Source organism: Corvus moneduloides, chromosome 4, assembly GCF_009650955.1.
Source record: "Corvus moneduloides isolate bCorMon1 chromosome 4, bCorMon1.pri, whole genome shotgun sequence".
Lineage (NCBI taxonomy): Eukaryota > Metazoa > Chordata > Aves > Passeriformes > Corvidae > Corvus > Corvus moneduloides.
In genome coordinates, this window is record NC_045479.1 from 19,821,819 (window position 1) to 19,834,540 (window position 12,722).

At 41.6% G+C, this 12,722-nt stretch overlaps 1 protein-coding gene across 1 annotated transcript in view; it reads left to right on the top strand.

Moving 5' to 3' along the window:
• Window positions 1–12,722, top strand: part of STAB2 (stabilin 2) — a 76,553-nt gene that overhangs the window by 17,379 nt on the left and 46,452 nt on the right. The window contains exons 10-18 of the mRNA XM_032106275.1: window positions 108–235; window positions 1,784–1,866; window positions 2,517–2,666; window positions 3,960–4,103; window positions 4,887–4,949; window positions 5,042–5,161; window positions 5,783–5,836; window positions 6,532–6,612; window positions 7,555–7,707. Of these exons, the coding sequence (XP_031962166.1) occupies window positions 108–235; window positions 1,784–1,866; window positions 2,517–2,666; window positions 3,960–4,103; window positions 4,887–4,949; window positions 5,042–5,161; window positions 5,783–5,836; window positions 6,532–6,612; window positions 7,555–7,707 (976 nt within the window). The remainder of the gene's footprint in view (window positions 1–107; window positions 236–1,783; window positions 1,867–2,516; window positions 2,667–3,959; window positions 4,104–4,886; window positions 4,950–5,041; window positions 5,162–5,782; window positions 5,837–6,531; window positions 6,613–7,554; window positions 7,708–12,722) is intronic.

A 12,722-nucleotide genomic window follows, 5' to 3' on the forward strand; every position in this document is an offset into this window, starting at 1 on the left:
ACCTACAATGCACCAGTACTTCCTGAAAACACCTTCAGAGAAGCAATAGGTAACACCTGGCACTGGTTTATTGAGAGCCACAGCTAAAAATCCCAATCCCTTCACAGGTGCACGTGCCAGGGGGGCTCCGTGGGGAATGGGTTTGTGTGCTATGGGAACATCATGGAACGCCTCCAAGAGCTGAACACGGGAGGACAGTGGCAGGGCAAGCTGACATCCAGCCTCTTGCTCATGGGTAAGTAACCACATACAAGTAGGGTCAGCTTTTTCCCAGGGGGCTGATCCTGCCCAACTGATCCTCCAACACCCCCTGCCACAGGAAAGTGCCACCCACAGCATGGCACAGCTGCTGACTGCAAAGTCCCTGAGACCATCTAAAGCTGCTCTTCTCATCACACCATGAATGCAGTCTGCAAGAACTTCCAGGCAGAAGTGCTAAACATGTTTCCACAACCCCTCACGCATCATTTGATATCACCTGTGGATTTTGCCCCACATTGTAATAATTGGGATTATCCCACTACTTCTCCCTGCTCCCACTGCTTTAGACAAATGAGATTTGGTCCAGAATGACACACACTAGTCCACCAAAAACACTGGCATTCCCAGTTACCTTGTGAACTTAACAATCTAACTGCCTTCATCATCTTCTCTATGGCCAAAAATTTGAGCTATGAACAAACACTGCTAGAATTGAGCTGGATCTTTGAGTTAAACTTGTAAATGTGGGGGAAAAAATCCTTCTGTTTAATATCATTTGCTCAATCCCATGGAGCCCAGCAATTAAAATAAAGATCATGAATTCCTGAACAGAGTGGAATAAAAATCCCCCATATCTGGCCAAGGACAAAACCTGGCAGTGACTTTCACATTCAGAAGTGAAGATCAATATTCATTGCCTCAGCAGTGAGAGTTCAGTTGCAGTTTCTCTGTGCATTTCTCCTCATGTGTCTGAAAAGCACCCAGCATGCTGGGTTATCAACAACCCAGGTTTTCTGTTCTTCAGATAATTTTTGGACATAAGTGTGGCATATGATTTACTAACCAGAAGCTACAAAGACATTAACCACAGAGGTTATCTCACAATATGTTCACTACACACTGATGTCTTTCAAAAGCTAAGAATTTATAGATTTTTTTGTAAGACAGCATATAAATTGAGATGCATTCTCTGTACAATACAGCTGTAACAACTGTAAAGATTTTTTTCAGTTCTGATTTTATACCTCTAAAAAAAGAGCTGAATATTAGAAATATTTAATACCTTCGGCTGCAGAACCAGTGGTCTCTCACGCTGCTGTCTTGGATACAGAAATAACCTCTGTGTAGTAAATGAATTCTAATTAACTTTCAGTGCATCAGTTTTGATTACCAGTTATGTGTTTGCTGATAGTTGCTGGACCAGCAGGTTATCAGCAGTATATTTCTCACCCCATGGAGACTGAATTGATTTAAAGCAGAAGGCTGTCTTCCTGTAAGGACACATCTCCAAAGAAACTGCTGGTTTTGTGTCCTTGCTCTGGCCTGCATGCCACAGAATCCAGGCTGCCAGAAGCATTCTGAACGTTTTGCCTCATTTTGTGTCAAATATGCAGCAGCACCTGGATTTCACATCTCATCTGTCTCTCACCTTTTAATGTCTTGGACTCTGGAATCTTAAATTAATATTTAATCATCACAGATAGTATTCTTGCTTATTCCTCCCTCACAGCTTTGCACAGTCCCTTTGTGGAATGAGCTTTTCAATAGGCATTTAAACTTTTTTGTTCCTTCCTCTCATAAGAAAATACCTACGAATGGCCACTGAGCACTCTGGGACCATTTACTGTGCTTGTACCAACAAACAAGGGACTCAAAGGTACAAATGTAAGTAAACAAGAGAAAGGGTTTCACATCAGGGGGGATTTGGCTTCTGCAGAAATCTCATCTGTGTCATGTTTTGATTCAGCAGACACAGATAATTTGCTCTAGTACACTTCTGGTCACATTTAAATCTACGGGCCACAGACTGCATTTTTCCCACTTGAAAGAAAAACAAAATAATTTGGTGTGTTAGTGTAGAACAATGTCACACCGCAAGTAAGTTTTGGACTGTCTTACATGACTATACTCAAAGTCTTTTCATTTGGCTGAGACAGGGATTGAACAAAGCTCTGAATTGTCAGCAGGGAGGCCTGCAGGTCACCTTTTACATAAGGGGGATAAAGAAAAAGGCTTTAGTGAAAAAAAAAAAAAAAAAGACTGATATGTAAGTAGTCAGCACCTTCCACTGACATCAGGACAATTCTGGAGGCACCTACTGCTCATGCAGGAACATAAGGGTATAATGTGAGCTGAACTGAAACCCAGAGTGGTCTCCACTTTGTTCAGACTCCATTACTTCACAGGAAAACATGTAAATTCAGAATGTAACAGCTGCAGAGACAAAAAAAGCATTCACCCATGACTTTTTTTTTTTTTTTTTTTTTTAGATTAAGCCTGCATTGAAATAAATCTCTGTTCCTCTGCTTTTCTAGATAAAGGATCTTCTGAAAAATAAACAGAAAGCCCAGTACTTCGTTAAACTCCATATTATTGCAGGTCAACTGAACACCAGTAGCTTGAATAATACTAATGTAATATATACTTTGACTGGCAAGTCAGGAGAGATGTCAAAGGGAGAAAAGGTAAGTGGCCTTTCAGCCTCCCACAGCAAGAATAGTGCTCCCTGTTCCCTCCACAAGGAGTAGGAAAGCTCTTTCTGCCAGGAGATATCAGGGTGAAGATAACTGTTGGATTATGAAAAACCATAGCTGAGGCCATGTGCTACAAGGAGTTCAAGTAAAACTTGAAACCTCACTGGCATCAAAGTTCCCAGTAAAACCAGTGAAAAAGTAATTAACTTTAGACATATATCAGCCCTGAGTGACTTGGCAGACTAACACAGACTGGTCTAAAACGTTTGCTAACATTATTTTAAATCTGCAGGTATGACCAGCAGAGCTGGGGGGGGGGGGGAGGGGAGGGGCATTAAGAGGACCCAGGTGAAGTAAGAGATGGCAAGGGGAGAAAGAAGCCCGGAGTTTATGCTGGAAACCTGTGAGTACTGCTCACATGGAGCAAGCACTACTGAGCTGCAGACCCCACCTCCCACTGAGCATCAGCAGCCTCGGAACAATGCAGCAAATGGAAGTCCTCAGCAGAGACAGAACACACGGCAATTAACCATGGAAGATACATAGCAAAGTTCATCATTAGCCCAGATTATCCAATGTCAGTAAACATCAGGGCAGTCTGAACACACAGTTTAAAAAACTTGTTCTCTATGGATGATACACTAGATTTTATAATCTGGAATTACTGTTCTTCGTCCACTATGTGTCTCTTAATAGATTGGGCCTATGTGGAGGCTGAAATCAAGAATTTCTCATGTTTTGCAGTATATCGGTGGCATCTGAGAAGAAATATCTATCTTGTATGTTTAATGAATACACACTCCATTTGTAACAGGAAAATATCCTTGCTGTCTGAGCCCTGTTTGTTTCCTGCAGGCTTCAGTACAGTGCAGAATCAGCAACATTTTGTTGTTTTAAATATACATAGAATATAAGGAAATGGGTTGTAGTCCCCCAAGATTACAGGAGCTGACCTTTGCAAGTACAACAATATTTTAAATCATTTCCTGGCAGATTTTTATTACTAGCAGTCATTAGAACACTTTCGGGTACCCTGAATTCACCACAGGGCCTGTCTCTGTTTCTCTCCTGAACTTTGCTGTCCTGAAACAAAAGAACATTCCAGATGAAAAGGAATTGTTTCCATTTCCTTGATAGGCATTGGAAGCACTCTTTAGCCTCCCCAAATTTAAATTGTTTAGGTGTTGGCAACAGGAGGGGGTCTTAGACTACGTTCAACCTGTGTACTTACTCTGCTGTCATTTTGTGTAAAGAATTCACTCTCTCTTGCCTGGCTTCTTTCAGGATAATCAATTAAGAATTAGAATCCAAGGAGGAAGGGCAAAAGGAAAAATTTTGCAAGGAAACATTATTGCTTCCAATGGAATTTTGCACATTATTGACAGAGCCATGGACAGTGTGGAGCCAACACTTGAGAGCAGCAAAGAGGTGAGCCATAAGTTATATACATACAATGTCAAACTTCCTTCTGAAATAGTTTCACATCAACTGGATGTGAAGGAGGATGACTGACAGAAACTAAACAGACTCTACTGAGACATTGCACATCAGCTCACAGAAGCAATACTCTAAGAGAAAGGTAATGACACAGTTTCCACAGAAAACAAACATTCACCCTTCTGCCAAGCTGGTCCATGGAGGCTATGGATGTTCTCACTGCATCTGAGTGGCTCCTTGGAAAATTGGCAGTCATAATCAGTGAGTTTCACTGAATGCCAGAATCACATACTGAAAGGAGGGACATCTGGACAGACAGGAGGCAAGACTTGTATTCAAAGTTGCAATTCCTCCCCCCAAAAAGTCTAATATTAAAAAAAATTGATTTTGAATGCTTTGGGTTTTGGTGCCTTGCATATCATGCTCGCTTAAACACTCTTTTCCTTATGTTGCATTTGCCAAATATTTTACTCCTCTACCTTTTCTCATTGGGGATGAAGAGGTAAAAACCCTTTCCCCATACACACACAGCTTGTGTTTCCTGTGACTACACAGTATTTCAGGACAATGACAAAATCTAACTATAAGCCAGCATAGCACCAGGACCGAAGTGCTGCCATCTCAGCCATTTCCAAGCACCACCAGCCCCCCAAATGAAATGTATTCAATCTGTAACAACTGAGACTCACACAGTAAGTCAAGAAATGTCTCATGAGACCAGGCATTCATTTCATGTTCCCAACTAAAACAAATTTTACTTTTATCCCCTTTCAGAAAACTATAATGTCAGTACTTCAAGCTAATGGAAGATACAGCCAATTTACATCTTTGTTAGAGGTAAGGATCCAGAAAAGCAATTACATAAAGATACTTTCAGATGTTCTTTGACATTAATATGTCATTTCTCTTTTATTTTTAAACCAAAACAGAAAACTGGCCTAGGAATGGATTTACAGCAGGACAACCAGGCTTACACAGTCTTTGTTCCAAGTAACCAGGCTCTGAGTAATATGAAAGCTGAGGTTCTGGATTATCTGCTTTCTGCAGAGGTACAGTCCCCTTCTATAAGTCAAATCTTTCTCAGATAGGAGATACATACCTGTATTGTCCAATCTAAATTAGCTCCTATTATCAAGGTTGAAAAGCCATCTCTAACAGTTAAAGATCCAGACAACACCTAGAGAAGAAGAGGTTTTGGGGTCTCCCATCACATATTGGGATGATGTTCCTCCACACCAGGCCCCTAACCCTCTGCTTTTGCCCAGACATCGCAGCCTGGACAGAATGGCAAAGCCCCAAAACTTCTCCTGGAATGCATCACCCTTGGTGGGAACAGTCAAGGGAAGCAGCTGCCACAAGGGCTCCATTGGATGGGAGTCACTGCTGATGGGGTCCCAGAAGGTGGATATTGGTGTCCTGTACCCTGGACACCTCCTGCCTGTCCCAGCACACATGCATGTCATGAAAGGCCCATGTCAAAATAAAACATGGTGTAGGGGTGAGGGCATGGAATGCCAGGGTGCCCGACACAAGCTGAGCACCACCCTGACCCAGAGGTTCCTGGTGCACCAGCCAGTGATGCTGTTTCCATCCCCATGTCCACTCAAGATGCCAGGCTGGGTTTGTGAGGCTCATGTTGGGCTAAAACAGCCTCTTTTCTGCACTGGCAGGGTTCCTGGAAGTTGCTGGAGCTGGTCCGATATCACATTGTCTTCAACACTGAGGTGAGCACAGCTGCTTTGCCAGCCCAGAGTGTAAGAGCAAGAAGCACTGCCAGGGGGTACTGTCAGGACTGCAGGCACAAGTAGCAGGAAAAGGACTTGCTGCCATTGAAATCAAGCTCTCTTTGAGCCTATTCTGCTAAAACCAGTCTTCTGCTTTTCAGAAAGAGCTGGTTTTTCATCCTCTAAGCAGGCTCCCTGCTTTTCCTGGGGGGAGGTCCATCCCCACCCCAGCCTCTGTTGTGGGGAAGGAAGGAAAGAAGTGACTGTATGCTTAGTGAAAGGCTCTGTTTACATCATCTGAGGTGGTCACACTCCCAGCACAGAGAGTGGGATCAGAGGGAACATGAGATTCATGTGTACCTTCATGGTACCAGCACTACCATCTCCCCAGTGGTCTATGGATGCACACGGGGCCATTTTTAGAGACAAGTATTAATTTTAATTAGATTGGTTGTTATAATGGGAAGAAAAATTAATATTCTTTCGAGCAATAAGGTCCTCACATGCAGGAACCAGCAAGCTCAGTCACGACTTAATGACACTAACTTTGTTACACAAGCAGATTAATCAATGGGAGGCTGAGCGCATCGATAATAATTTTCTCACCCCAGAGAAAGTCTTTCTTGTGAAATCTGCCTGGATTTGTAAAGAGTAATGATATTACACTTCTCTCAACCAATTTATATTCATTTCAGCTAGAGGTTGCCAGCCTTGTCTCAATAGAGCACATCAGGACCATGGCAAAGCAGTTCATTCACTTTAACAGGACCAGCACTGTAAGTCACAGAGCTCACCTGTGAGCAGCTCACTCTGATCAAGTCAGCTTTGCATGCAGGGGGAATAAAAAAAGGGAAAAGGGGAGGCATTAGCAGAAGAATTTCTTGCTGTAATGAGGCAGGAATTTTCAACTTCCAATTCCCACCTACTGTTAGCATTAGTATTATAAAGGATGCAGAGCAAATGATTGGTATATAAGGACGGACTACAGAGTTTTTGCCTTTATGATTATCCACAGTCCAGGAATGATCCTCATTTATGCTCTGTCTAATTAAAAAAAAAATCTATTTAAAATATTTAAAATCATTCTGTTACATATTTTAGTAATTTTAAACACTTATCGATGCACACAAAAATAATTATTCTTTTTATCTCTTTAATGTTATAGTCTCTGAACCTGGAGTGTCCTAGTTGACACATTTTTAAACATGTAATTTGTCAATACTTTTGAAAACCAAACTGATCTGTTAGGTTAACTTCCTTCTGTTCTGGAGTAGCACCTATAAAAATTCTTGTAAGGGCAGAGCAGCTGCAGAAGTAAATGCCAAAAGAATACTTTTTCCCTCTCTCCTGTGAATTTGGATAGATCCCAGGTTCTCTCTCACTTCCCCCCTCCTCTGTCAGAGAGAACACCAAGGCATGCTTATGCCCACTGAAATCAGTGCCTAAAGTCATCAGTAGCCTTCTCATTTTGGCCAGTCTATTATTCACCAGTTCCACAGGCTAACAGTGCAGAGAAAAACTTTGGATACCTCTGTTGAAGATCAATATTCAAGAAAATACACAATATACGTGTGCTTCTTGTATAAGCAAGCATAATAAAAATTAGGTAGCAAATTCAAAAGAAGTATGACTAAAAATTTTAAAAATTTAAAATTAAATCCTCAGAAATTGAGGTGCTACAAACAATTCATTATTAATAATAATTTCTTGTTTCAAAGGGACAAGTCCTGGTGAGTGGAGAAAAAATGGAAGAAACAGATGTAGCTGCAAAAAATGGGCGCATTTATACCCTTGAGGGTGTTCTCATCCCACCCACAATTGTTCCAATCCTACCACATCGGTGTGACGAGACAAGAAGTCAAGCCACAAAGGTAAGGAAATCACGATTAATCTGTATCTCCAACTCTTCCATACAAGGCATTCCAGCTTCCTCTTTACTAACTTTCTCTGATACCATCCATTCGAAAGAGGTGCTTTTGGAAATTAATATATCAATAGCCACCAGACCAGCAGTACTGCAAACAGGGAACTCGTATTAACACATCCTATACCATTTTAAAAAATCTAGTTGTTGCATTAACCCTTTGAAATATATTGTCTCTCCAGTCCAACTCTTTCCTCCAGTTCCCGAATTCCATCTGTGCATACAAGTACCTGGGAATGTACAAGTATCATGTTCTCAGGGAAAACTCTTCCCTGTTTCTCAGGGAAACCACTCCAGATCAATATTTTCATTTCTATGAAATATGCAGGGAAAGGAAACAGCAAGTTAAAATATTAACATAATAATTTTATATTTATATATTAGAAATACGTAATTTTCAGCAGCCACAATATTCCCTAGCCCTACTTTCCTCCAGAAACAAAACTGTTCCTATTTAAAAGGGTGGATTTTGACAAACTTTGCTCAGTTAGGTAGAACAGTACAGGCCTTTACTTGGTAACACTCAGATGTTACTTCTGGTAAGAGGGCTGAGTGTCAGTCCAGTCTTACACTTGGAGTAAGCACAGCCCCAGTGAGCTGCCTCTGGACCACGTTCAAGTCCATATCTGGGCCAGTAACAGTTCCGGTACAAAAGGAAAACATTTAATGTCTTAGCTTACAACAGTCCAGAACCACAGCCTTGAAAGAGGTTCCCAGCAGAGCTGGACAGCATCAAAATGTAATGAAGAAAACACTGTCAGTAAAGATCTATTGCCTCAGGCAGTAACTACAAGTGCTGTATGTGCAGTATAATCATAAACCAGGCAGAGTTCCACGCATCAATCTCTGATGCAAAAAGCAATCCACACCCTGAACACTCCAGTTATCTGAATTCCTTACCAAAAACCTACCTAAAAATCACATCCAACATCAATCAACCCTAAAGCAACAGACAAAAAATTATTTAAAGAAAAAATAAACACTATCAGCCACAAAAATTATTCCCCAAATTTAAGTTAGGCACTTCTGTCAGCCTTGAAAGCTTCATGCATAGTTAAAAATATGGTTACATATTCCAAGATTTAAGCAGAGCACTGTTAGCCAGGAGAACACAAACGAGCAATGGCTTGTGCGGTTCTGACTCTGCACCAAGCATTTCCATTGCTCTCAGAAAACAGAAGTAACGCCACCTGATAAATATTACTTGCATTTAAAGAGTTAAAAGACACAAACCTTGTAGGAACTGGTAGATCTATACACATACAAGAACTTTGCATCCCTAAAGATGAAACCTTTAGGCTAATGTATACTTATCTATGTAACCAGACCCAAATGCTGAAAGCTGCACCTGACCCTAACTGAAGGACAGCAGGGCTTATTCTTAATGTCACAAAGAGCACAGAAGGGACAACAGGTCCTCAGTACCTGCCTGATGTGTGGACCATGGCTAATTTTGATGATCTCTGACAAGTGGTGCTCGGAGCACTGAAGGAGCAGCTGACCCCAGCTCCCTGCTCCACCTTCTCCCAGACATCATCACTCCTGTGGCAGAGTTGATGGGAATATATGTCTGTGCTCCCATTACTTCTCTGTAAAGGCAGTGTATCAATCTACTACTCAAAGTAGGCAGAACTGACCTTGCCTGCAGGTGCAGACAATTTCCTCTGTCCTCTATTGGGGCATAGCAGAAGAGAGAGACCAGACTCCCTTCCTCAGGCACAGGAGGGAGCAAGTACACGTCAATGGCTGGAACCATTTCAGAGAGGGAAAGAGACTGAGGAGGTGATACCAAGTGGTGCTGAGCAGCAAGGAGAATACCAACAGAGGGAAACATTGCCCACAACAACCAGACAGATTTTTAAGTTCTAAAGAGGCAAAGGCACACTTACAGAGATTTTCAGAAACACAAAGGCAACACCCTATATCAGCTTTAGACATGACTACACAGCTTATAAAAGAGCTTTTGCAATGTCTAAATGCATTTACTAAAATACATCTGACCCACAGGCCTTTAAAACATAGTAGTGGTATTGGTACCTCAGCTATTTGCTGCACAAATGCTTTTGTAAGTCTGGTCTTTTATTCCTTTAAGTCCTGTACAACATGAGGGACTACTAAACCCGTACCTGATTCTTTCCCCAGAGCTCCAGCAATAAATCTGTGGGAGAAATGCCATAATTCATGTTTATTATCTCCTGTCCAATGGCTACAAAACACAGTCATGTAGCACATCAGATGCTGGCTCTAGGATTTATGGTAACTTGACTGAAAAACAAGACATTGGTAGTCACAAGGAGCATAGCTTTGACAAACTCCATATCCACACTCTGAAAGGTTCAACCTCTCTGAAGTTGTGTGTTGAGCTTGCAGAGAACTCACCCTTAAAACTGCCAATGAAGCTTACATCTCCTCAGTAATGTAACTGCCAACCTCTGCCACCACCACATGGTGATAAATTGTCTAGTCAGGAAAACTAACCACAAGGTGAAGACAAAAAAATATCTATGTACCAGTGGATCATAGTGGAGTGCAGGATCTACGATGTGGAAGCAAAGAATATTTTTCTCTTTGCCACCTATACACAAAACAAACTTCTCTTCACACTGCCTACATTCAAGACTCAACTAAGCAGTGGTTTTCCAGGAAGAAATAAAATATTCTCATAGAAGTTAAGTGTGTAGCCTTCACTAGACTCTCAGACAATATCAGTTATCTTATTATACTGAGCTGAGTAGAGGACATCAGTGCATTCATGCCCTTGTTTTCTTCTGTTGAGGAAGCTTCATATTCCTTAAAAGAAGGGAGTGAGGGAAGGAAAAATGGAGGAAAAAGGGAGAAGGTGGAAACGAACAACCATTCTGCAAAAATCAGAGCCAGCAGATATAGCCCTGGTGCTGCCCCTTGGTTCCAGATTCATTCTCTAACACTTAGAGGTCATAGAACGGACGTACTTAAAATGTACAGGGTATGCTGTCCATAAGTATGCATCTCAGCAGTTGGTATAATGCCTTTTCAAATTCCTATCCCTATTGTTCCCACCTAGGGTGTGTGTGCAGGTTGTTTACCACACACACTCAGTCCCTGTCCCCAGGATGCACAGCCCATCATGGGTGACATTTCCAGACAGGCTCAGCAGTTGCACAAAAGGCACAGGTGGAAGGCATGCCCATATGTTGGTTACTGCTCTCCCAGTACAGTGAGGAAAAGAACCAGATATGAATACAGGAGACTGCATAAAAATACAAATATAGATGGTACTTTCATCTCTTTTTGGCAATGACTGAATCATCTGGTAATTTCAGCATTATTTTTTTTGATGTTGCAAAATTCCCTGTATACTTCATAGAAGCTCTTATTTGTTCCTCAGGTTAAGTTCTATTTCAGCCGAGGAGAGATGTGAGGAATGAGAATCACTGTGATGACGCTTTGAGAGTTAATAAACTGAATATGTTTAAAATAGACCTCACATCTGTTAAAAGTTTCCTTTTGATTAAGCGTCCTCCCTGAAGTAACAGTCTGCAGACACAAGTTCAGGAAGGATTGAAGAGCTCCCATCTGCTTTGTATCCAAGAGATGCAAATTTAGCCGCACATCTCTCCACATACAAAATTCAAGTCTAGCTATCATGGGAATTTTATTCCCCATTTTATAAAAATTCACTGATAGTAGTCCTGTGAATTAGTAGACAGAAACAATGAAAAGGAATTTCATATTGTGAAAAATACATTATTTAATAAAAGTTTAAAATGCAATAGTAGCAAGGTGCTTTCTGTTCTCCAGGTAAATTGTGCCGTGATATTAAGACTGTGTCACAGAATTCTATATAGTTTACAAATAGTAATGCTTCCCCTTTTGTGCATGGTCCAGCCTCTCTCAAAACAGAGGTGCATTATTGAACACCCAACCTTTCAAAAACTCAGCTGTGCTAGAAACTGCACTATAACAGTAAAGGTATAGAATTGCAGCTCCTTAAGGTGAAGCGTATGTAAAATTTTCCAAAATACTATCTTATACATGGTGAACTTTCCTTTTGGAGTTGAGAGATGTTTGGACATGTCCATGTAGCTTCCATACACTTCTACACCAGGCTGAGAGGAGCTAGTGTACATCTCAGAGCTAAATATCAGGAAAAACACAGATTAGCTGTCCTATGTTACTGACAACAGCACACTCATACTCTGCCATGCAGGAGTTTACACATAAGGCTCCAAGAGCAGGTGTATTCATTTTCCCATACAGCTTCACCCATGAAGAACAAGACAACTCATCCCCTCCTGGTCCCAGCCACTCTTCTCCCAGAATTTCCCATGATATTGGGTAACAGTGAGTGGGAAGCACCCATAGGAGCCATGCCCCGACTACTGCTTGGCAAGTCTGGTTCTTGCAGAAGTCATTAGCCCCCAAGAAGTACTTATATCCTTCTGGCTTCTGGGGCTCCTAAACAGGCTTCTGCACTTCATGAGCACCACTTGGTAACAGGCAGATAAGTATAAAAACTGTAAACTTTGTAAGCCTTTTGCTGATTCCTCTTTCCCTTGAATCACACATATAAATGAGTCTTTTCTAATACACTCTCTCTTCATAAATAAACAGATCAAGAAACCAATTCACAAATGAAACAAGAGATACAACTGAAAAGGCCATATAGAGCTGCATGGTAGCTAAATCCCACCCTGGTGCAGAGGGGAAGGAGGAAGACCAAAGCTGCATGCCTGGCTGTCACAGCATCTCCCTGGGGTGAAACATCTTGAGGTTCCTGATCTCAGATGCAAAGGAGACTGCCTGCATCCTAATGGCACTGCACGCCCACTGGCAAATAAGACAGTGTACACAATATGAGCAGATACACACTGGTGTGTTCATAAGTGGGGACATGATGGGGATTTCTAACACTGAGTCTGATGAGAACAAGGGCAATATCTGGTGGTCTATGCATCCCCTTATTGAACTGTCAGTGCCCCT